This window comes from Lactuca sativa, chromosome 4 (assembly GCF_002870075.4).
Source record: "Lactuca sativa cultivar Salinas chromosome 4, Lsat_Salinas_v11, whole genome shotgun sequence".
In the NCBI taxonomy this organism is placed as follows: domain Eukaryota; kingdom Viridiplantae; phylum Streptophyta; class Magnoliopsida; order Asterales; family Asteraceae; genus Lactuca; species Lactuca sativa.
In genome coordinates, this window is record NC_056626.2 from 94570154 (window position 1) to 94597090 (window position 26937).

Here is a 26937-nt window from a genome sequence, read left to right on the forward strand (position 1 = left end):
AAATTAATTATACTACTTGGAGGAGAATGCCTAGTAAGTAATTAAGTATGAAAGGTTAAGAAAAAGGAATACAAATATATAAGGGAAAATGAATCTTGAAGGTAACTAACTATTGCGTTTGTTCTCATTTGGTCCCTTTCCTTTTTTTTTTTTGTACTCAATATACCATCGAACTTGTTGTTTTTTTCACTATAACCCTTTTGACTGGCTTTTGACATGTGATAGCCGGTCAAAGGGTTATGATGAACACAAACAATAACATCGATTGTATATTGAGTACAAAAAAAAAACGAAAGGCGCTAAATGAGAACAAATGCAATAGTTGGTTACCCTCCTGATTCATTTTCCCTTTACTCATTTACAGCAAATCCCACGCATCTCCTGCTAATATTAATGACTTTAAGAGATTCGTTCTTGCTTCTCTTCAAATCATAACTCACGAAACAACATTATTCATACATGTACAACTTTTTAATGCACTTGAATATTTATTAGGGGAATCTTGACTAAGCAGGTGCATTTCATGACTACAATTACATTTCAATCAAATGATTTATCGTATCATGGATTCTAGACAAGTCTACAAATGAGTGGAATCACAAGTGTTGTGATTCTTGAGTTTACTTAGATTTAAGATCGAATTCATGGGATAAGATACAACATCAATATGTACAATATCATGCAGCTTTTGCAGACACATCACCATAATATACCTCGATGTAAACGTTTATACTGATAAATATACCTCTCATACATAGTCATATCCTTTTGCAGAGAGGTGTTGACAGCTAACCACAGTAAGCATAACATAGACCATGTTTTAACGAAGTTACCCCTCGGAAACGCTCTTCGTATACATTATGGCCAAATAAGGTTGTAGTCTTTAATAATTTTGCAACTTTAATTTCATTTAACTTTTCGGGGAAAATGACTCTGGAGGGTAACCAACTGTTGAGTTTGTTCTCATTTGGTCCCTTTCATTTTTTTGTACTCAATATACCATCGAACTTGTTGTTTGTGTTCACCATAACCCTTTAACCGGCTATCACTGGTCAAAAGTCGGTCAAAAGGGTTATAGTGAACACAAACAACAAGTTTGATAGTATATTGAGTACAAAAAAAGAGGAAAGGGACCAAATGAAAACAAACGCAACAGTTAGTTATCCTCAAGAGTCATTTTCCCAATATATAAAAGAAAGGTTATAGGATAAGTATGGAAGGAGTGATATATCTGAGAAAAAGATAAGTTATAAAGGAATAAAAATCTATAAGAGAATAAATGATAAAACTAATATAAAGGAAACTATGGGATGGATAATACATCCATAGGAAAAGATATATAAAAAACAAATCCAACATAAAACTTGTTTGATGTCAATATATCTCAAGTACAGTGAAAGTGAATGATAGAAGAAACCCTCAATAAACTTAGAGTATAAGGAAATTATGCTAGTAATCATATTTATAAACAAAGATCCTAAGATTCTCACAAATGTCGAATGTAATAGACTTGATGAGTTATATATATATCCTTATTCTAATAAAAGAATAGTTTTAATCTCCTTTTGACATGTGTCATCATATTAAACCTCATAATTAATGTAGATTTTATTCTTCTTATGTCATGTGTCATCTTATTATAACTCCTAATTAATATATGCCACTTGTCAACTTACTAATTCTTAATTTCAAATTTTAAAATTTAAATTTCCCACTCTAATTACATTAAATTAATAACATTAGAATAAAAATTAAAATAAAATTAATATAAATTATAAGGTGATAGAATTTCATATATTTATTTAAATTTATGATTAAATTTTATATAACTAAAAAAATATCAGTTAATTAATCATTTATTTAAAATAATTGATTGATAATTTTGAGTTATCACTATTAAAGTTTAATTAATTTTATAACCGTGGTTTCCACGGGTTTTAAACTAATATATATATATATATATATATATATATATATATATATATATATATATATATATATATATATATATATATCCATGATAAAAATATAAGGTTTCTTACTAAGTTAAATAGAAATATAAACTAAATTGCCCATAAATCATAAAATAAGTGCATAAAAAGTTTTATTATTTATAACATATTCTGAAAGGATACACCTCTCGATCCTGAAAATATAAGTTTAGTAGAAATTCGACTTTGTATGGATTATATATGGTTTTTCTAAGAGATAAAAGTCAAAGCGCACAAGGAATGTGTGACTTCAAAAACTACGAAGAAAATTGTTGACTTTTACTAAAAGTCACTAAAAGGAGAATCGTAGTACTACTCGAGATAAGAATTTTCAGGAAAAGAATCTACAAGAGAGATATGATTTTCATTAAATCATTAAATCGTATAAAAATAAATGCTATAACAAATTCAGAATAAGCCAATGTAACCTAAAGGAACGTTAGTCGTTGATATCTACTTTAAAACTGTTATGATATTTGAGATGGTACATTAACATAATTGCACATAATATCAATAAAATTAAAATACTTGTTTTTATATTTTGTTGATTTACACATATTCCTCTTTCGAATTACTTCGGATTGCAATTGTCAATTGACCTTCACTACAAGAAACAAGATCATTACGGACGCCGTTATTAGCGCCGACGCTGGATTTTAGCGGTGACTCAAGCTTGAGTCGCCGCTAAAAGCCAGTGTCACCGCTAATAAGCTTGTCGGTAATTCGTTGAGGCCGAATCCGCACGAACACCTTCCAGTAAATACCAATCGTTCGATCGATGATCTAATCCAACGACTGTTTTTCATTGTTGCACAAAGTCAATGCCAGTGACAATTTGTCGCCGCTAAAAGTTGAAATTGTCGCCGCTAATGGTGGAATAAATAAAGACGTTGTAAGCTTCCCTCCATAATTGTTGACGCTGTTGATGACTGTCACCGCTAAAGACTTAAGTGTTGCCGGTAAAAGTGTCGTCGGTAAAAGCCTTCGCAGATAAAAAAAAATCGATGCAAAAGCTTCACTTTCATCTTCTTTCATTGGTTTATCTGCTCTCAGTTTTTTTTTCTTCCCCCATTTTCTCTGCATCAACGATCAATTCCGACAAAGGGGAACTCCCATTATGAGATTACCGATCGAAGGGGTTTAGCGCTTCAATTACTCCAGTGAAAAAGGCTTAAACTCTGGCGAAAACTATGCATCTCCGTAAAAGGTAGCTTCAACTTTTGATTTCTCTTTCTCTTATAACATCGATTTCCAGCTCCATCTTGTGATTAGTTGCAACATACTTGTCAATTTTAGTTTTTTTGGTCTCTTTGTCTTGAACAATTGAACATGAAGTCCGGAGTGGTAGTATGTGGGATCGTGATTTTCTTTTGATTATTGTTGTTGTTGCAACTTGCAAACAACAACAAAACATAAATAAGTAATGTTGTGTCTTGAGAGATAATGGCAGAACATTCATATGAACCGTAGGTTGAAATTGTTTTAAGGATAGAGATTTAATTGTTATGAAAGAATGAGTAACTAATTTAGTTTATTACTTTTATTACTCACATAATCATAACCCAAAGAAGGAAGCTCATACGTCAATTGTGGAGTTAAAAATCGTAAGTTTGAATTTAAAAGTCAAAGTCTACATATTTGAAAGAAATTCTTTAATTTACTTCGCAATAAGTTCCTCCAAAGCAGTAGCATAAACTCGAAATGTACTCACACTTATTTGTAAAAATAATCAAGAGTACTAAAACTACGCTTCTAGAGGTTGTGAAAACGAGGAAGTTGTTAATGTTCTAGTATCTGTCGCTGAAACTTGGTCAAAAGTAACAATTTTAGTAAAAGAAAGCGGAGGTTCTGATGGTTCTGGGAGGGTTGACCATTGACCCTCAAGCATGAAAACGACTGACGACATGTTAGGCCGATCTTTAGGATCTTCTTGAACACATAGCAACGCGATATGTATCAATCTCAAAGTCTTGTTTAACGCACAATTTTTTATCAAGATTTTGTCTATCAGTTCCTCTCCTCTACCCTCCTTCCACGTCCTCCATGCCTTTGAATCGACAAAACTACCATGTTAGGTTTGGTATAATGTGTTGCTTCTTAATTATCGGAAGTTGTTCCTAGATATTATAGGGAAAAATAATAATCTGATGGTTTTGATATTTTTGGGATTGGACTTACATATGAGAGAAGAGTTTCATCATGCTCTTGGAAGTAGAATCCATTGTTTCTTCTTCCATGAATGATTTCTAGGAGCAAAACACCAAAGCTATAGACATCGGACTTTGTTGAGAATAATCCTTCCATTGCGTATTCGGGTGCCATGTATCCGCTGTAAAAAGAGGTAACATTGGTTTTAAAATGAATATAATGAAATTGAAACTGTATAGAAGTGAAAGATGACTTACTATGTTCCAACAACTATGTTAGTCTTGGCTTCAATTTGATTTGTCCCAAAAATTCTAGCAGTGCCAAAATCTGATATCTTTGGATCCATGGCGTCATCTAGAAGAATATTGCTCGTTTTCAAGTCTCTATGGATGATCTTTAAACGTGAGTCCTCATGAAGATACCTAAGTCCTTTTGCTACACCACATATTATCTTCTCACGCTTAATCCAATTTAATTCTTTAGCCTTATTTGGATCTGAAAACGTTGAACTAGCAAGTAGTGAGACATAGTTTGACTTCTGTGGTTAAACAAACCAAATCTTAGAGGGTGTTTGGATAAATTAACTTATTAGCTTATTAAAATAAGCAATAAGTAATATTAAAATCAGTTTATTTAGCTTAACCCTACCACAATAAGCTGATTTTTAAAGATTCGTAACCAAACACTTAAACTGAGTTTATCGTTGTGATAGGAATAAATAATAAGCAGTAAGCAATAAACACCTTTTTTTCCCTATCCAAACACCCTCTTAACTTCAAAATAGATATGACTTTATTAATTACTAAAAAAAAATATAAGCAAAGTTGAACATCGGACATATATCATATATTAGAACATCCACAATATTCAAAATTTGTTTGAGAGTCTTTCTTTAAATAAGCTTTGTAAAGTCAAATAAGCTAGTGTATTGAAATTTTTTCATCTTATAGCTTTTTCAAATTGCTTGTTTGATTTACAAGCTCTACTAGAGTCTTTTCATCATTTTAATAGTATTATTTTATTTTATCTTACAAAATACAAATAAATAAGTTTTATGGGACCATAATTAAGCTTAATGTATGCAAAAGCGTTAGATATATAGTTGAGATAGGTTAAGCTTTTCGTTTTATTAAGTTGGCACTAATGTGACATGAAAAAACTTTGTAAAAAAACTTTCCTACCATGTATGCTCTTAGATTCATATACGAATTCAAACACCAAAAAGTCTCATAGTGAAAAAGTACACATACCGAATAGGAATGAGTCTAGGCTTGTGTTAACCATGTATTCATAAACTAGAAGCCTTTCGTCGCCTTTTATACAGCAACCTAAAAGCTTCACCAGATTCTTGTGTTGTAATTTTATGATCAATCTTACTTCTGTCATGAACTCTTCTAGTCCTTGGCTCGAATTCTTGGAAAGCCGTTTCACAGCTATTTCCCTTCCATCGACCAATTTCCCCTAGACCAATGTATACAATGATTACATTCAATTCCCATCGATTTCATCATGAAAAAGCATAGTTTTTTTTAACTTTTTTTTATTAAAAGATATAGACATGAAAAGTTGGCAAACTGAGAAAGTCATACCAGGTAGACAGGGCCAAAACCACCTTCTCCTAGCTTATTTTCAAGTGAGAAACCATTCGTGGCATCTTGTATAGTACTTAGATGAAAATGATGCATTTCAAACGGGTCATCGTTGTCTCCATCAAACTTGCTTTTATCCACATAGATGCTTGATGGAACATCGCTTTCATGGTCTTTATGGTCTGCATCACTACGAACAATTAATACAACACAAATTTAATGATAAAACAGAGAACATTTAGAGTAAAGCAGTAGATCTTTTCCGATTTTGACCCACAAACACCTTTATGTTTTTGTTTAAAATGGTGCCTATGCCATATAAAGAAACCAGATATTGCAATCAATGCTCCAGCTGCGAATAGAATTCCTATGACCTGTCCCTTAATGTATGTTCCCTTTGTCTCTGTAATCAAACCTATTGAGTTAAAAAAAGTGTCAGTAGTGCTAATTAACTAACATTTTAACTAACATTACAGCATATATCTTAATAGAAGAACAAATTAAATCAACCTGATTGTGGTGATTGCAGAGATGGTGAATGAGTAGGAAACCATGTCTCATTAAAGAACCGATATAACTCATACCTTGCGTTGCAACCCCTCTTGTAAACTCTACTTCCTGTTCTTCCAAATGAGCAGTTCAGAAGTAAATTAATGGCGTCCACTAAGCACTGGTTGCATTGCGACTCTGATAGATCAGGAGTGCATTGCACAAGTCCGCTTATTGTTGAAGAATCTGGAATTACACTCATGCTTCTGGCTGCATATTTTCTAAGGCTACCACCCTTTGAAGCTTCTGTTCGTAACTGATAAAAAAGATTCACCATTGATGGTTTTAATGAAGTCCAGTTTGAAGTGAAACTTGGGTTATTAAAACACTTGGTGTCGTCTTTATCCATAACAGTAGAGTAAAGCAATGAGGAATTCGAATAGACTAACTGACAATAATCATAGCAGCCCATTGCTTCCTTTTGGTATATACAATTCTCTTGTAGTTTACGTGATGCATCATCTACGCAACGTTCACAATCACTCTGATCAACATCTGCTCTACAAAGAGCTACTGCATTGACCTTATCGAGCCCTTCTCCGGCTGTTTGATTGAAGAAACCATATCCATTATTTGTTTTGGTTATGGAGTATAGTACATCGTCTACGTTTCTTTTAAATGAGCTGCTTGCTGTGTAGGTTCCATAGCAATATTGATACCAGAAATCAGTTTCGGCAATGGTGACACTAACAAGTTGCGTTACTATGAGTAAACTAACAAAAAAACGCAATCTGAAGTTATCCATTTACGGGGGTTTCGACCAAGAGCAATCAGGCTGGGGTTAGGGTTGGGAATCTAATAACTTCAGTTTGAAAATCAAGAAAAGTAGAAAATGGATAAGTAATCCATCACAAATGATCATTTCAGGTACTTGAGTGGTTTTTGGAAACTGGTTAGGCTAGGTGAAGGACCCGAATTGGCATTGGGATTAGAGAAATATAAAATTCAGATTAGAAAGAAATATATTAGGATTTATTAGTCCTGGAAATAAGTTATAATATGTAGGATACAGCCATAAAGGGTCAGGTGAGGAAAACAATGATAGGTGTAGACAAGATGAACAAAGTATATTTCCGGTTTGTGGACAAGGCTGTGACAACTTTAGCAATGCATATGTTTTCTTTTGAAGGATTGGAAGTTGGATAAGGAATCTGTTTTCGGCTTTAAGGCTTTATGTTGATTGCACTTGATCACGGAATACTCGCAAAGGTAAATAGTTTATGTATTTAATGTTGAGATTAATTTAATTCCACTAGAGAATTACTATATGTTCTGTAATGTTCTATTAATTAGAGAATCATCACAATAGTAGGTCCACTTTATGTTTTATAATATTCTACTAAGAATATAAAGGGTATCCCGAGAAAAAAAAATCATGTAATATACAATAAAAAAAAAACTGCAATTTTATTAGATATAAAGTTCAACTTCTATAACAAAGTTACGTTGTAAAGTTTACCTCTCTGCTCTTTCATTTTACAAAAGCGAGTAACTATATTTTCAGTCTTAACATTCTCTAGTGTTTCATTTTCTACACTACAAATTAAAGCATCATTCATAAAATCGTCACATATTCTATTATGCAAATCGGTCTTCAAAAACTTCATTGCAAAAAAACACCATTCAACGGTTGCGGTTGCGACGGACAAAACCAAAATTAGTTTTAATAATCTATAAACCAAAGGAAAAGAGAAGTGCTTCCCGGTTTTCACCAACAAACAAGAGAGGTCTGCAATTCCCTTCAAATTGAAAAATCTCTCATCATAGAGCAATGAGTGATAATAGATATCAAGTTACCCATTAAGTTGCGCCCTTTCTGAATCGTTAAAATCATTTTTCTATATGTCGCTTAACTTTAACAAATTTGCTTTATCAAAACTAGAAAATGAGTCACAAGGACTCAAAGCCGCCATGTTCTCCATCAGCTCCGTGCCAACTTCACTAAATCTATTCCCAAATTCTTGAATTTGCATATCTAAAACCATGTTAAAAATCAAAACTTCAAAATGATATTGATTAGTCTTATTGGTGTTACGCTTTCGTGGGGTAACATAATATTCTAACATGTCCACAATTCCAATACTATGCTTTTCACAAAAAGCACACCTTCTTCCAAATTTGCGAAAACCCATCTTTTCTTAAAACTAGCAATGCTTTTTTTGTCAATTTTTCTAACGAAGCCGCTTCCAAAATATCTTGGTCTTTTTTTGAAAATGTTTTGACAAAGTATCAGCGAGGCATAAATTTCCAACATCAAGTGTAAAAGAAATACAAAATCAAGTGTTTTGAAATATGATAAAATACCTTTTGCTTGATTACAGTTAGATAAAGTAGACCCCCTCCTCTTTGGCATATTTAAGGACTGCAACAACTTCTGTAAACAAATTCAACAAACTTACAATTGTTCTAAAATACGAACCCCATCTAGTATCTCCAGCTTGAACAAGAAAATCTCTTGATTTAACCATCTTCCTATTTTAGTTTCACCAATACCAATTTCGGTTGCCACTCTTTCTTTTTGCATCCCTTGTATCATATCTTTTTTCTTACAAGACCCACTAACGACAGTAACCACCAAACCTAGTTGTTCAAAGAATTCATCTACATCATCATGTTTCTTTGCAACCGCCACAACCACTAATTGAAGTTGATGTGCAAAACAATGTATATAATGTGCATAACTGTTTTCATTTAAAATCAAAGATTTCAAACCGTTGAATGCACCACTCATATTACTTGCTCCATCATAACCTTGCCCTCTCACCTATATATTTGAAAAAATTAATAAAAAAAATATAAGACATAAAAATAAAATTAATATCATGTTAAAGGAATAAATATTTTACGATTTCTCACCTGATCGATAGTTAAGTTATTGATGGAAAAAACGGTATCGATGACGGCTTTAAGAGTCAAAGATGATATATCCAACACGTGAACAACTCCGATAAATCTTTCCTTTACAATCCAAAGTCTATCAACATATCTCAAAACTATAGCCATTTGTTCTTTTTTGGAAACATCACTAGACTCATCAACTAATATACCGAACACATCTTTACCAATTGCATCACAAATAGACTTGATTATCTCTTTTGAAAATCAATTGATAATATCTTTTTGAATCGTCAGAGAAGTCAACTTTCATTTTTTTGGAGCATTTTCTAAGGTAACTTCAAAGATCTTCTCATTATCCTCTCTAATCAAAGATAAGACTTCAACGAAAAGTCCTTTATTATTATACTTTTCCGTCTCATCATGTCCATTAAATGGTAATGCATTTTTCAATAAAAATCTACAACTACGGATTGTAGCACATAATCGAATTTCATAATTACTTTGCTCAAGTTCTGTTTGCTTATGCAAAACTTCACCAATAGATTGGTTTTTTTCTCAATAACAAATGACACTTTTCTTCGGCCTTATGGTGAGAACTATGAATCTCACCCATATGTTTCCGGAATGATTTTTTTACTCCAATTGTCAAAGCCTTCGGTTATAAAAGCATATTTTCCACCTTGATCCCCTACCATGTCTCTAAACAAATAGCAACAAAAGCAATATGCCTTCTTTTTTTTAATATTATACTCTAACCATGGAAATTTCTTAAACCATTCCACAACAAAACGTCTTTGCTTCTCACCAAATAAGGTAAATTCAAAATGATGCCCCGTTGGTTGACAAGGTCCTTTAATCAAATATGGCCTCCTTATTTCATCCATTTGATTAGGATTATACAATGTAATCTTTGGCCTCTCCCCCGGGTCCGAAGGAAGATCATTCAAATCAAAAGATTGTGGCACTTTTGGTTTTTGAGTATGCTCATTAAATTGTGGTTCTTGTGGTTTTGAAATTGGTTCATTAGATTGTGGTTCTTTTGGTTTGGTGTATGTTGATTAGGTTGTGGAACTTGTGTACTTTCATTAGCCTTATTTTTTTTTGAACTTCCTTCACTGTTGTTGTCTCCAACATCTATTTGTCTTTTGAAAATTTTGTTAATAGCAACCTACAATCAAAATATATCAACAATCAACTCTAATTCTATAACTTGAATTTAAGTTTCAACAACAAATAATCACTAATTATAGACCCTAGTCTCTAATTTAACAATCCTAATTGGTAATTTCTATTTTTTCAACACAATGCCAAAAAATTGAATTTCAATTAAACAAAAAATAATCACAAAATTTTTGCTTACTTGCTTCATTGTGCACCACTTTGATCAAAAATCACCCACCACCAGCCACCGGAGGATTTCGCAGGAAAACACCCACCAACGGCGACTGATCGGCAACAAAAGAGATAGGGCAGCAGCTTGTCGTCGTAGGGCAAGGAGTAAAGCAAAGTATGAAGTCACGATATGTTAATTGTTGGGAATTGTTGTTCATAAGTTTTTTTTTTGGTATTAGACATAGGGCTTTAAGTTTGGGCAATTGGGTTACTTATTAAATGGATTATACATTTACAAAATAATAATAATAATAGGGTAGCCCAAAATATATTTTAGACTTTGGTGCATATAAACAATAATTTAATGGAAAAAAATTTGTATTATTAATTTTTTTGGGGGCCTCCTATGATACCCAAGGTCCTTAATTGGATCCGCCTATGCTTGTCTTCATTTCGGTGTCTGTTATGCAACAAAATTGTTACTTTGGTGAACCATAAACTTTCCACTGCTAGCAAAAAAAGATTGTAGCTTCTTTAATGAATTTAATTACATAGAAGTAGGCCACACAAATACACAATGCTATGTGAATTTATGGAAACATTAACTATCGGAATGCTTTGTGTTATTTTGAGATCATTTAATTAGTACCTAAAGAGGGTAAAAGAAAGAGATGTTGATTCATGCACAACAGTTTATCTCCATACATAGCAATTTGTATATAATTGGTAAAACACAAAAAATAAGAACATGAAGAAACGAAATTAATACTTAATATAACAAAAAAACTATCTCAAAAATTTGCTACACTCAACTCTATGTAACTCACTTGTTTGTCGATCATATGTATGTATATATAGCTAACAATTAGAAACCTACTTGATTACAAGTGGTCATATGAAACCTTATTGCTTAATGCCTAAGCAACCCCTCTTTACTTGAATCCTAAGCAACTCCTTAGGCTTCCTTGTTGTGCAAGAACCAACCTCCTTCACCTCATCATGTAAGGAGGGCAAATCCGGAAATTAGATGATATTCACCCCTAATTTACGAGTGGAAATTGAGAGATTCTCTAATCCCAGCAGCTTACGCATTTCAACGAATTTTATCCTTGCAAGAGCTTTCGTCAGAATGTTAGATCGTTGTTCCTTTCCATTGATGTGTTCCACCACAATATCCTTTTTCAACTATTTCTCAATTGTAGTGAAAACGTCATTTTGATGTGTTTGCTCCGTCCATGAAACACTAGATTTTTTATTTATGCAATTGCATATTTATTATCGATATGCAGTACTACTTCATGCATAGGAAGTCCAGTTATATCCTCAAGTAGATCAAGAAGCCATAATGCTTGACAACTTGGTGCACTTGAAGCCATCTATTCAGGTTCTCTTGATGATAATGCAACCATCTCTTGTTTTTGTAAGCACCTAGTAATTGGTGATTGGTTTAACTAAAACACATGACCACATGTACTTCTCCTATCGTCTTGATCTTTATTGTGACTACTATCACTGTATCCCATTAAACTGAATGATCCACATTAAGCCGACTGATCCACCTTACGAGTTTCGAATTCCAAACCCTATGGTCCCTTTAACATTCCTTAGAATTTGTTTTATAACTGCCACATGCATTTTTTTTGGATTCTGCATGTACCGACTTCTAATGCCAACTACATATACGTGATTCGGTCTCATTTGCAATAAATACCATTTCCGTCTACCTAAGCTTCGATACTCAGTAACTTCGGTGTCTTCCTCCCCTTCCCCCTCCGAAAACTTCACATTTGAATCTATAGGAATTAACGTGGGATTATAGTTAAACATGGTTGAATTTTTTAGTAATTTTTTTTACATAACCTTCTTGTGTAATCAAAATTTCATTTTTCTTTTGACACACCTCAATCCCTAGGTAATAAGTGTACATGCCTAAATCAATCATATCAAACTTTGTAGACATTTCTTGTTTGAATTTTAACATAGATTTGGTTCTTGATCTAGTGATGACAAGATTGTTAACATATACTCCAACGATGATCAATTCATTCCCAATACTTCTTCGATACATGGCTTGTTCATGAATGTACCTTTTGAAACTTCATATTCTTTAGTATCCCTTCAAGCTTTATATTCCATGGGTGAGGTGCTTGTCTTCTGCTATATAAAGCTTTTACAAGCTTATATATTGATTTTGTACTTCCTTTTTTAGATCCTTCTTGTTGGTGGATGTATACTTCTTCTTGCAACTCATTGTATAAAAATGTGGATTTTACATCAAGGTGATGTAATTCCAATCCTTTTAAAACCTCGAGTGCTATGAGTATTCGAACTGTCTCGATTCATGCAAATGACGCGAATACTTCTTCAAAATCAATGAGTGGTTGTTGGAGATAAGCTTTTGCAACAATCATTGCCTTGTACTTGCTTATCGAACCATTTACATCTCTCTTCACTTTAAACACCCAATTTAATCCAATAATGATTATATGACCGGTTTTGGAACCAATTTCTATGTCCCATTTTTTCAATTGAGTCGATTTCTTCTTTCATTGCTTTCATCCACATTGGATTATCTTTGGCTTCTTGGTAATTTGAGGTCTCGTCTTCGTTAAATGAAATCAAGATTTTGAGACTTTCATCATAAAAAATCATCTCATAGTCATCGTATCTTCGTTGTGTTTAAGCTACCAGATTTGATCTTTGCAACGTTTGAGTGTCGTGATACTCGACATCTTCATTTGTTTTAGGATCTTGTTTGGTGATTACTCCACCATCATCATTCCCGTTGTTTCCAACTCGTTTGATGTCATCTTGATCTGGTGTGGGAGTTACTAGTATGTATAATATGTCAACAAGAGTAGACGCATGCACCCAAAATATTTTGAGCTACATTATTGAATCACCTTTTTCTTCCTAATTCCAACTTGAATTTTCGTCAAAAATTACTTCTCGTGATAGTACAATTCTTTTGTTTACCAGGTTGTAGAGTTGATATGCTTTGGTTCCTGATCTCGTCCCAAAGTGCACTGTTTTTCTTGAGCATTCATCAAGCCTCTAGATGTGTGGGTCTTTAACTTTTGAGTAGGATACACAACCAAATACTTTTAGTTATGCTATATTTGGATTTCGATTGTAGTATAACTCATATCGAGTTATGTATATTATTTTCATTGTCACAATTTGATTTATTATGTGTGTTGCGAGATGTACAACTTCGCCCAAAAAATAAATAGGAACTTGCTTTTCCTTTAACATTCTTTGAGTCCTTTCGAGAAGGGTCATTTTTGCCTTTCTACAACACCATTTTTTTCGTGTGTATGGAGTCGTAAGGTGTCTCATCATTCCATGATCTTCACAAGGATTACCAAACTCATGAGATGTAAATTCATTGCCTCTATTCGTTCGGAGTACGTGCATTATATTTCCGGTTTTGTTTTTTACCTTCATCTTGAATTTCTTAAAGTGGTTTATTGCATCACTCTTGTCCTTCATTATATAGCACCACATAGCACCACATAAATCGTGAGTAGTAGTCAATTAACACAAAATATACATATTCTCGGTGATTATTGATTGCGAGATCGGTCCACATAGATCTCCATGGATAAGATCTAATGTATTGTTGGCTCGATACTTAAAACTCTTAGGGAGTGGTTTCCAGGTTTTTTTTTCCAACTAAGCATGACTTGCATAATTGATTGTTTCAGGTGACATGCAGTAAACCCGTGACTATATCCTTTTTGCTCATTGTAGTGATTATATCGAAATTGGTAATCCCTAATCTAGCATGCCATCACCACCCTTCGTTGTTAAGTTGTCTATGTAGACATACTGGTTTCCTAATTGCAATTTTTCTTTTGTAAAGACTATTCAGTGATCTCTTCACTTTGAATATGAGTGAACTTCAACTATCAAGAAACAACAAATAGCCGCTTTTCATTAAATTCGAGTACAAGTTGTTCTGTTTATCCGTAATATTTGGGAGTTGAGTCTTCTCACTATACTATATAGGATATGAGGTGTCATGTTATGCTTGTTTTCTCAATAACTCATGCATGTATGTTATATACTTGTTGGGTATGGTCCGTATATGTTCTTGTTGGGTAGGTCTCATTTATACTTGTTGGGCGGGATGAGACAACCCGAAATTTCTATCTTGTATAAACCATTCATTTCAATCAAAGACAGACTCGTTTCTACTAACTTTTAGCACTGTTTGGAGTCTGTTTAAGCATTCTGAGCTTAGTATATCAAAGGAATCAGTGTTTGGAAGTGTCGGTTTAAGTTCTAAACTAGCTAGCAAACTGTAAACCTCCTCAAAAGGAGTTTACAGTTAGGACATTGAGTTTACGGTCAAGGTGACCATAAACTCCGTGATATATATGACACTTAGTCATTTTTCAATCACTTTTACAATTCCAAGCCCAAAACTCGATTTCTCTCCCAAGGATCATAACTTTTGCTTCCAAATCATCAAGAACAAGTAAGTGATTCCTTCTTTGTGTGTTAGATCCTTCCTAAATCCATGTTTCACTCTTGATTCATCCAAGGATTTCACCTTTTATCTAGATCATCAAAGTTTCTTAAGAACCCGGTTGTGTTTTGGACCGAAAACACCTTCCTTGCCTTCAAAATCGTAACTACCATCCTCCTTTACATCTATCTAGTTAGGATCCTTCATTTTGTACTTAATATCGTCACTCTTTACTTGAACAAAAGAGTTTACGGTTCTATGAATCTTCATAGACCGTAAACCCTTATAAAGGGTGTTCTTATAGCCTTTACCATTCCTAAGGATAAGCATGGTCCCTAGAATCCGATGCCTTTGATTGAAGCCCTTGAAAACAATCATTTGTGAAAGATTTTGTGAGTTTGTGGTTGGATCTCCTTACACCGTGAACTCCATGACCGTAAGGTCATTAGACTGTGAACTCCATGACCGTAAGGTCATGAGAACGTGAAACTAAGAACCGTAAACTCCAAGAACCGTGAACACTTGGACCGTGAACTCCCTAGGTCATACCTCTTTGGACCTTAAACTCAATAGGGTGGCCATACACCCTAGTTATGCAATCATATGTGATTGTATCCCTTCAATCTAAAAGTTTCCTAGTCTATTAGGGTGTTATCCCTTGTAATTAGTTGTTTATACACTAATCAAATACACATACATGTCATTATATGTTTATTAGGATCTTTGTGTGCTCAAGGTTTCACCTAAAACTCTACATCCTTTTTTCCAAACATACTTGTTGGATTAGGTGTCTAAGCCCATAGCAATTATTGGTATGTATTCGACCCGAGAGTAGCATGATCCATTTGGGTTGCATATCATCAGGACAATTTGTTAGGATGGACTTTTGAGAGAAGAGGTTATATATGATTTATTAATATATTATAAGTTCTAATACATTAATATGAAATCATATGTTTTAATTAGTATTGATCAAGAATTAATTTGAATTAATTTAGTGATCAAAAGAGACTAATTATAACTATGGGGACTAATTATGGTAATTAGTTATATTTATGTGTGTTGGGTTTATGATCCATGTTGGACCAAGTTCATGTGTGGATACATAAAGAGTTGGGCCACATGAACCATGGATCATAAAATCCATGGATATGGGTTTGGGTTATACCCATGACTCTTAGAATTCAACACATATAAATACATATGTTATGACCTAAAAACCACCACCTTTAGTGTGTGTGCATGTTCTTGGAGTTCATGAATGTTTTAGAGTGCATGGAGATTCTCTCTCAAGTCCTACCTTTGTCCTTGATGTGTTGTGACTTCATTTGAGGCTTCCACACTATTGGGGCTAAGTTCTTAAGGCCAAATACATCGACACCTCCAGCCACACAAAAGGTATGTTACAGTATCTAGTATTTTATGTAGTTTGTATGACAATTGCATGCTAGCTATAGGTTCAATACCTTGGAAACCATTTGCATGTATAATTAGTGAAAACATAGATCCAAGGTATTTAGGGTTGTATGTACACCATAGGATGTTATATTATACCAAAACCCAACAATACTTCCGTACCACTCACTACAGGTGAGTTCATACCCCTTAATCTATCTTTTAAATGTTTTTAAATGCTTTTATGGGGGGGCGGATGCAAGTTGAAACATTTAGTTATTCTATCAATCACATGTGATTAATAACTATCAAACAAATGGATTCACTATACTTTTAGCTGTTTTATCAAACATACTACTTCAAAATGTTTATCAAACTCTTTTACATGTTAAACTCTTTATCAAACTTGTTCTTACATGTCAAACCTCTCTTTTAGCTCTTTTAAACTTATATATTGTCAAAACCATGTCTAATGCATATATAGTTATATAAGTAAGGTTGGAAGGACTTAGGACTGATAACTTACTTTATTTTCCTGTTCCTCGTTTGGTTATGGACTTAGAGTACCTTGTTATTTGTCCGAGTGTCATTTGATCCTTAGTTTTATATTATGTATATATGTATAAGACATAAAAGCTTTTATCTCAGTTCAATACACTTAGTCATACAAACAACTCTACATTCTCTACAAATAAACCCTTTTCCTCTCCACAAAGAAACCTTTACGCTCACAAAACCCTCAATCCTTCTCTGCATTCTTCAAGCTCTTAACAAGTCAACAATGGTGAAATTTGGCGCTTTTAAGAAACAATCCAAAGCTTCTGGATCAGTGAACCCAATTGGTTCAGACTCTCCCATGATTGCCTCGAGCAATTTTAGAGCGGTGTTCGACGATCAACCAACATACAATGCACCAACCAAACTGATGATCAAGTTCTTGAAGAATCATCCCCTTTTTGGACCTTTTGATGCATTTACCACTACTAGAAAAAAGACCTTTTACGACGCGCAAAACACGACGCTCTTTGATTTATGTTACGCATTAGAGAGCGACATTAAAAAAGTGTCATCTCTTCAAAAATTTTAAGGATTTAGGTCGCGCATTACTGAGTGCCCTTAAATTAGTGTCTCATGTAAAAATATTAAAAACACGGAGGGCACCTATAATAAAAAGGGCGTCCTCTACAAATGTCGCTTTATAATTTTAATAAACACGCGTTTCTGGGACTCAGGGGGGAAACTAAATCCCCCAAAATTTTGAACACCCGCTTCCTCTTCCTCTCTACTCTCTACACCCGCCAAATCAACTTCATTCTCTCCCTTCTTTCTCTCTGCAAACCCCTTCTTCTCCGATCGACTTTCACTTCCTTCTATGTGCAAACCCTAATCAAACATAACACATTTGAAATAGTAATATCTTCTTTCATTTTCTCCCCTACTACTCTCTGTAAAACCTAGCAGCCGCCACCACTAGAAACATGGAAAATCCCCCAAAATTTTGAAGTACCCCGCTCACTCCTCTTCACCTCTACCCTACTCCATCTACAATGACTCCCCATGTTTACAAACCCTAGTCTAGTTGTGCTTCTATCCTTGGTCCTATTTCTTCATCCATTCAGCAAATTAGAGGAACACGACTTCTCATTCATCCCTCAACTTCATCTTCTCAATCAAGAAAAAAGGATTCTGGTTTTTTTCGTGCATCTGCATCATCTTGGTGGCGATAAACTCTCTAAGGTTCGTTAATTGGTTCAATATTGTTTATTCTCAAAGTGTTGGATGTGGGGGTAAATTTGTTATATGTGAACAAACACAACATCACCAACATCCGATTGACGGGTTCGATTCTCCTCTTCTGGTTACACAAAGGTATGTTGTACTTACCATCGTTCTTCTCCCTGTTACCTAATATGCGACTCCCATGAAACCGAGTTGCTCAACAGGATGAAACTCAACATCTCCGATCCGATCTTTATCTATTCTCTCAATATCTCTTGCGCTTTCGTATTTATAGCCAGAGTTGGAGAGCGAAAAGAAGAAAGAAGAAAGAAGAAAGAAATGATGTGCGTATTCTTCCTCTTTTCTTCCTCTAGCTCGATCACAACCCTTCTTCTCCCTTCTTATTATTTCTTTTTTTATTTGCATGTGAGGGTGTGAGGTGGCGTTCAAAGGTTGTCAAGGGGTTGTGAGGAGCTAAAGGGCTCAAGTTCGAGGTTGAAGATTAGAAACCGAAGGTTGAAGATCAGATTTGGGATTAGATGAGTCGCTGGTACAATTGACGTCGTCGTGGTGTAGGTCAGATGAGTCGCCGGAGTCCAGGCCAAGTAACAGTGTCGCTGGAGTTTCGGGAAGCTAACGATGTCATCAATTCGAGTGCAGGTGATGTGCCGATTATTGATTTTGGATCAATTACTAACTGTTTGCCATTTTCTTTCTAGAAAATCAATGTAGTGTCTGCTTCTTAATCTTGTTCTCTATGAGTACCATTGTTACCGTCTCTGGTAAAAACATCTAACCATATGCCAGATTCGTTCATTCAGGTTCTCCTCTTCTCCTTTACGTCCCTAAACTTCTTTTCAATCAACACAATTAAGTTTTTACTGCCCACTAAGTGTTTGATTATTTGCTTCACTGAGTATTGCAATATTTGATTATCAAATCAAGGCCCCTGTCTCATCTTGTGTAATCCATTTTTGATACTAGTATTGTTGTTGTATGTTAAAAGGCTACAAAAGTACCTGTTAAAGAGTATGAGTTTGATGCAAACAAGATGGCAAATGTGCAGTCTCATCTGGTGCGTATCAATAAGGGCATTATTGTACTTTTTAAATTTATTATTATTTTTTAATTTTTAATAATTGGGTTATGCAGGAAAAATTGGTTGCCAATAACTATTACTTGAACAGGTCTCCAAAAGATGCGTACAGATAAATATATTATTCATGAAGTGAAGGCAAGAATAGTTGAATGGTATATGATTATGAACAGGGGCAAATGCGTAAAATAAATAATGATTCTTTTTATTATGGATGGTGCACAGGACAAGGGCAAGCTGGTCAAGACTGGAAGCTTTACACATTCATATCCATTTTGTTGAAGATCTGATACCCCTCTTATCTACAGAGCAGTTCCCATGATGAGCAGGTAATAAACAATAATAATATTAGTAATGACCTTCTTTCTTTTTAGCATACCCTTTTTAATATGTTTTAATTTTTATTCTAGATCCATAATACAGTTGCTTGAAGCAGCTTGGTGTCTTACAAACATAGCTGCTGGAAAACCTAAAGAAACAAGAGCTTAATTGCCTGCATTACCTTTACTCATTGCTCAAATTGGAGGTTAGTGTTAAGTACTTAGTTTTTAATATTTCTTGATTTTTTCATATCACTTCAATGGCGTAATTCTAATTTTGTAATTGTTATCCAAAAAAGAGTTCAGTGCCTGTTGCAGAGCAGTGTGCATAAGCATTAGGAAATGTTGCAGGAGAAGGTGAAGAACCGAGACAAATTCTGATTTCTCAAGGGGCATTACTTCCTCTTGCAAAAATGATGTTGCCAAATAAAGTTTCAACAGTTAGAACTGCTGCTTGGTGATTATCAAATTGCAACTGTAACTGACCTGCAACTCAACATGTTGGGTAGTGTTTTATCCCTGCTAGCAGTCCTTACAACTTGTGTTGCTTAGACTGTATCCTTGCTTTAAATATTTTGAATCATAAGGGTATTTATGTCTTTTTCACATATGAGAGATCCAAATCAAATCCTTGTCCCACCTCTTTGGGGTGAGGCAAAATATTTCAATTTTGTCCCATTGACAAGCTTTCTAGGCCTTTTTAATGGTGAGAATCACAAGGGTATTTTTGTCTTTTTGCATAGGACAAAAAATTACAATATTTTTTATTTTTCACAGTGACATTTGCTATGTTATGTCATGTGGGACCCATATGTTGAATCTTAACAAATCTATCTCAGATGACAAATACAATCCAAAAGAAATACAAGGTTTCATCAAATCAACTTATATACGAAAAGTCATTGAACCATAACATAATTATCTCAGGTAATCATCAGTTCCATTCCCTTGCTTATTCCATTCCATTCCTCATATATTTTTCTCATTGTCTGATTGTTTTATATTGTTGAAGGAGAGAGAGAGAGAGAGAGAGAGAGAGAGAGAGAGAGAGAGAGTGATCCTTTGATAAATGTAGAATACGGAGTGAACACTGTAAACGAAAATAGTCCTCAAAAGTTAGGTGTGTGGAGTTTAGATAAAGATTTGCATGCGTGAAGATGTTGATTTTTGGGTTTTTAGATAAAATTATTATAATGGAAATGAGAAGTTTTCAATCCGGTAATGAAGATTTGTGATGGGAATGGAATGGAATTGGAATGGGTGAGAGAATATTGGTTAGTTGTTATTGTATTGTTTGACAAAATTTACAAGTGAGAAATATTGGGTTTGTTTGTTTGTATGAGTAGAAGAGTATATTGGTATTTAGCTATAATATTGTATTCTCGAGTGACCACACCTCTCCCTTCTTTTAATGGTGATGCACAACTATATCCACATCCAACTTAGCAATATACATTCTCTGGATCACCATATTATCAGATTATCCCTTGAATAGTTGTCATAAATACAGAATTTGAGGTATTTGTGGGCTTTCATTTCATTAATCTTGTTCATTATACAATTATGCTTCCAAGATTAGGACTTTTGTGAACCTTTCTATGATTCTTTTCAGGGTTTGAAGGAAAAATTGAGCCAAGTTGCACGCTCAATTGGCCAACAACTACCCACTTATATGTTATAAATGCATCCACCTCAATGATTTGAGTCCTTGTTTTTGTTTTTCAGTTTGAGTGCTCCAACGTAGTTTATTTTTTGGTGTTTTATATACTGCAGCTAAATAGACTACTTATGATGCCTCGAACAACACTCCTTGTTTGTTGCCTTCATGGATATCACAAGCATCTGCTGGCCAAGTAAGTTACCTTTTTACCCTTTGACTTTATTGGTCAAGGTAGTTGACTACTTTCTATATTGCTTTTTTTTTGTTAGTTTAGAGAAGGGGTAAGGCAAGGCGTGTGCAAACAGGGGAATGTTTCGACCTTTACCCTTGATGTGTTTATGATGCTTTTTCTGAATGTCAACTACCCGAGCTTTTAAGAACTCCTTTAAATTCTCTTTGTTTGCAAATAAAAAGTTTGGAAGTTGGAAGTATTGGAGAGTTTTTATCAGTTGCTTTGCTGCCTCCAGAGCCATTAGCTGTAAGTGTTAACAGTTCTTGATGACTTGAATCTTAGTGAATGATTCAAATTGCTAAATGATAGAACTTTAATTTGTTCTAGGTCCAAAATGTTGTGGATTTTTCAAAGATGATTGGAGCATTAGATGTAAATGAAAATCTTACACATCTTGGTTAGTTTATATTAATATATTTATAAAAGTTTATTTCCTAAGATTATCTTTTCTCATTTTTTCAAAATATACGTAAATATCTGGTAATGCTTCCATTGGATCCGAAATTAGGGAAAATGCTAATAATGGGTGCTTTTTTTTTCGTTGCTTTGATCATATTCTTACAATTGTTGCTGGACTTAGTGTCAGGGATCATTTTCTTTTGCCTCAAGAGAACAAAGACGTGAGTAATCCAGCTACTTTCACACAAGGGCATTTTGGTCTTTTCCTGATATCTTTTGTATGTCTATTTCAGCAAGCTAGTACAACAAAATCAATATTTTCTGCAAAGGATTACAATGATCATATGGCACTTGTGTGTGAATATGAAGGATGGAAAGAAGCTGAAAGAGAAGGATATGCTTATAAATATTGCTGGAGGAATTTCCTTTATGCTGAAACACTTCAAGCTATACATTCTTTAAGGAATCGTTTATCCATATTTTAAAAGATGCTCAATTACTTGAGACTAAATCGGGGATTAGCAACAGATTAAGTCATAATCAATCATCGGTTAGCGTCATTATATGCTCAGGCCTTTTTCCTGGCATTGCATCTGTAGTGGTATGTATGCTTAATGCTTATTTATTTAATTTACAATTTACAATACAATTGATAGATATATGAATCCATATGTTACTCAATTTTGTTCTTTTTTATTTTTAATATGTGCAGCATAGGGAGACATCAATGTCCTTCAAAACTATAGATGATGTCCAAGTCTTACTCTATGCAGTAAGTATTAAAGAAATAGCAATGCACTTTCATTCATTTGTTTCATATTTTTTTCACATTTCTCTAATGATATTTTTCCTTGAGTCATAGAATGATTGGCTCATATCTTGTTTTTTGATATTTATACGCAGTTTTTTTCTTACGTCGGTGGTGGCGAAGTTCAAGATTAAGGGAGACTTGTAATCATGTTTGGCATTCCTTTCCAGTAAGAAACAGAGTTGTATGATTATTTGTTAGTTTTATAGGAATGTATAACACATGTTAGCAATGTATTATTTTTGTTTAACATTTGAATGATTTTTTGTATGCCATTATAATTTGTGCAATTTATTTTATATTATGCAATGGATTGTATTTTTTGTATATGGTATTTTATTTCTGTTATAAGAAATTAAATGAAAATTTAATTTAAAAATTAATAAATATATAAATTTATTTTTTTTAAACATTTAAATTTACGATACGCAAAAATGTATGTCATCTTCATTTATGACATGGCCTTTCTTGACAGGGGCTTTCTTGATACGCATTGCATGTCATTAACACGCGCGTCGTAAGGTTACGACACGCGAATGCGTGTCGTCTTCCTTTATGACAGGGCCTTCCTTGATACGCATTGCGTGTCGTAACCGCGCGTCGTAAATGCGCGTCGTCTATAGACGACGCGCAAAAGCGCGTCGTCTCTCTTTATGACAGGGCCTTCCTTGACACGCATTTGCGCGTCGTCTGAGCGTTTTACGACGCGCAATGAGCGTCGTAAAAGGCCTTTTTTCTAGTAGTGTACAGACATTGTTCCACTATCCACTCTCTACAAGTGTGCCTTTTCTGCGTATCGCTTAGTCGATAACCCTCAAGAAGTCCACCTAAACCTTGTTAATGATGCTTTGGTCATCTTGACCAAAGAAAAGTTCCTTTCAGCCATCAATCTTCTGATTCATCCATCTGTTAAGTCTTTAACTCCATCAATGGTGGATGTCAACACTGCACTGTATCAAATGGGCTATCATAAGAAGATAAAAGGCATTGGTGAGTTCAAGAAGAACCAATTGCCTACGGTCTGGCAGTTTGTCTGTCACTTTATCATCCGCAGTCTGTCTGGCAGAACCGGAGACACGGACAACATGGGATTAAAGCTTTTAGAACTGGTTTGGAGCATATTCACGGGCCGCCATGTGAACTATGGTCAGATTCTTTGGGACAATTTTCTCCAATACATTCCCAAGGAGAGCCCGAGGCAGAACCCATCCGAGCTTACTTTTGCATGATTCTGGTCTCTGTGCATATCTGACCTGCATGCGGATGCCAAGATTGACATGGGTGATGACATCAATTTCTTCATCACCAAAGACTTAAAAAGGTACAACCCTTCCTCTGATCAAACTATTTTTGGTCCCATCCGCAGACTCCCTACCCATATTCTTACTTTACTTGGTCTCGAGACTGCTGATGTCTCAGACCACGTTGAGACTACGGAATGTATTGACCCATACCTTCCTAGCCCGCCTCTTCCATCTATAGCCTTAAACCCTGGAGGTACCACAATTCCTTCTTCTACCACTCTTTCTAACGTCTCTCAGAGATGCAAACATATGGTTTCTTCTCTCCATGGTCCCCGCACCATAAAGAAATCTAGCACCCCCAAAAAGGATGCCCCCAAACCATCCAACCCATCAAAGAAGAGAAAATCACCACCAGTTATCATAACTGCTTAACCGAGTCGCCATGACTCCGGTAGTAAATCTGAAGAGGATAACCAACCCATCTCTATCCTCAAGAAACGGAAATCTGATCCCACTAGCCAAATTCATGACCGGACCGATACCTCAGCCTCTCAATAGGCTCCGATAATCCTTGGGATGCATGCACATCCATTTTACAACACCATCTTTTTCCTTTCAGACTCAGAAAGTGAGTCTGAATCACAACAAAGAGGAGACTCCCCACTAGTACATTCCCAAAGGGATAATACTGGTTCTCGCCCTAAACTCTCCAGGGCTTCCCGACTACATATTTTTTCATCCGTGGAGTTGAACTCCATCCTGTTGTATGTCACCCATACACTCCAAACACAGTCCCATCCGCAAGGCACTTCTTCCGCCTTTGCCAGAACTGAGCCGGGGCCAAACTTAACCACGGGTCAAGGAGACCAAGGAAGCTCAGGAAATCCTACTCTGCTTACATTACATTCATGTGGTTTAGGCATGGTGAGCACAAATGTGCAAGGATTCGTGAACCCAAGGGACACCTAGGTGCGATTTTCAGGAATTGACGGAGAAGACTCTAATGATTCTTGGAGTAGATATCAACCCTCTAACGAGGCTGAAGCGAAGAAATATGCAACTTTTCGTAAAGCATTTCAAGCTCGCAAGGATCAGCAGATCAAGCAACAACAGCTCAAGGAACAAGAGATTCAAGTTATGGCAAAGTATTGGGCAGATGCCATCAACAATGCCAATACTGTAGCCACTATCCTGAAGGTTCAAGAATGGATGTCTGCAATGGCAGACCAAGTTCAACAAGCTCAGCAAACAACTGCTGATCAGCATGTCCATCAAGCTCCCCCCTCTCCCACCGCTGCAGGTTCACAAGATGAAGAACCTGAAATCGAAGTGAGCTCCGCTCCTATTTTTGGCTTCGATGATGATAAACCACAAGAGGTAAACAAACCCTCTCCTTCAGATGACGACTTAATGATGTTTGATGAAGATGAAGAATCCAGTGATTATCATCACTCCACTACTAAGCCTAAGGAAAAGAAGAAGAAGAAGAAGCATGCAGTCATAAGAAAAGAATTTCTGAGTCTTTAGGCTAAGGTTGATCAAATCTTAGCTGCGGTCAAGCCGAATAAACCGCAACCAGAAGACAGCTCGAGACCGCAGTCCCTGATGGAAAGAATAGAACGATTGGAAACAAGAGAAAGATTGGTTGTGGAGCGCATCTCTCTAAAGGTTGAAATGAGGATCAGATCACTTGAAAACAATCGTCAAGCTGATCACAAGGAGTTTATGGCTACTGAAGAACGCCTCATCTCTGAGGTTACCGCAATCAAAACCGACCTTCAAGCAGCAATTGCGGATCAGGCTTCACATTCTGAGAAGTTGATTGCTGAAACTCATACTACTTATGAGTCTGCAATATCCATTCTCCAAACTACTATCAACAGAATGCAACGATCTCTATCGACCAACTTCCATGGTCCGTAAATTCTTCAGTTCACCAAGGAGATTCACAAATTACTCTTCAATCCCTCCATCCCCAATAACCAGAAATTGGCAGAAGAGCTCAAAGCTCAATTTCAGACGGTGTTTGACAAGGTTGATGGCCTTCGTCAATGGCTTGAGGAGGCTCTGGTTCTGAACTCCTCAGGAGGGGGAAGTGAAGAAGTCCATCACTCCGACCAATCTCTTTCACATCATCAAACTCCCCCAATATCTACGGACAAAATTCCCACACCGCAACCATCACCGCCACATGAAAAAAAAAAATATCACCGCAACCATCTCATCACAACTCCCCTCTCCATAATACGCCTGAAAAACCAGAAACTCCCCCGTACTTCAAGAATCTGGAGAAGTATATGTCGTCTCCAAGCTCAAACGACTCTCCTGCCACTGCTCAAAGAAAAAGAGACTGGAAGGCAGCCAAGCTGGCCGAAGAAGTATGGAGACCCTGCGGATTCGACACAATTATGGATGAATCCTTGATAAATTCTTGGATCAATCCACATAGAAGACTTCTTGATGATGACTATGTCCCGCATCTCATCTATGCGGAACCCCCCCTCAGACGACTACTGGGATGTCCCAATCTCACCGAATGCCAGATACTTCACTGTATTTGAGCAGTTCGACCGCAGCCTTCCTGACAATAAAAGACTTCCTATGGAGTTCGAGAGACTTAGCCAATTCTATGCTAAGCACGCTGCTCCAGTTGAACACATATGGTCTAACGATAGACCATCTGCAGTGAAGAATTACAAGATCCGGAAGTTCATGAGGGCTGAGTTCATCCAGTACACCCTGACCTGGAGGGAGCACGACTACATCCGCACCCCGGCTGATTTTTCGTGTATGAACCCGGAAGAAGTGTTTCTCATCGCCAAGGTCTTTTAGCACAAGTATGAGAAGTATCCGAAGATGAAGATCGCTCTTGAAAGGGCCAATACCTTTCTTAAGGAAACAGTCTGTGACTTCGCAAATATAGATTCAGATATTCATCCCATCATCTCCAAGATTGCTGACTTGCCACCGCTTGACCCCGCACCCATGCCCACCGAAGGCTATGAAGAAAGATCATTAGGTGCAACCAACTATCCTGAGCTGGGAGTCATTTTCAAGAGGAAGACTGACAACGTCAAATATTTTATTCCTATGACTGCCATGCACCGTCTCACCAGAAAACAACTTGAAATCTGCTGCAACGC

At 35.6% G+C, this 26937-nt stretch overlaps 3 protein-coding genes across 3 annotated transcripts; all 3 read right to left on the reverse strand.

Annotated features, from left to right (window-relative positions):
• Window positions 1-3735: 3735 nt before the first annotated feature.
• On the reverse strand, window positions 3736-5899 carry LOC111897107 (cysteine-rich receptor-like protein kinase 10). Its single transcript, XM_023893074.2, has 5 exons — window positions 5729-5899; window positions 5390-5600; window positions 4397-4634; window positions 4170-4320; window positions 3736-4038 (listed from the first exon to the last, which is right to left on the reverse strand). Exons 1-5 carry the CDS (start codon window positions 5822-5824, stop codon window positions 3736-3738), a joined length of 999 nt encoding a protein of 332 aa, XP_023748842.2. The 5' UTR covers window positions 5825-5899.
• Window positions 5900-5928: 29 nt separating this feature from the next.
• LOC122197475 (putative cysteine-rich receptor-like protein kinase 9) lies at window positions 5929-7022 on the reverse strand. The gene is made up of 2 exons (XM_042901631.1): window positions 6239-7022; window positions 5929-6143 (listed from the first exon to the last, which is right to left on the reverse strand). Exons 1-2 carry the CDS (start codon window positions 7020-7022, stop codon window positions 5929-5931), a joined length of 999 nt encoding a protein of 332 aa, XP_042757565.1.
• A 1093-nt stretch (window positions 7023-8115) lies between these two features.
• Window positions 8116-9280, reverse strand: LOC111897106 (uncharacterized). Its single transcript, XM_023893073.1, has 4 exons — window positions 9134-9280; window positions 8697-9041; window positions 8582-8651; window positions 8116-8252 (listed from the first exon to the last, which is right to left on the reverse strand). Exons 1-4 carry the CDS (start codon window positions 9278-9280, stop codon window positions 8116-8118), a joined length of 699 nt encoding a protein of 232 aa, XP_023748841.1.
• Window positions 9281-26937: the final 17657 nt, after the last annotated feature.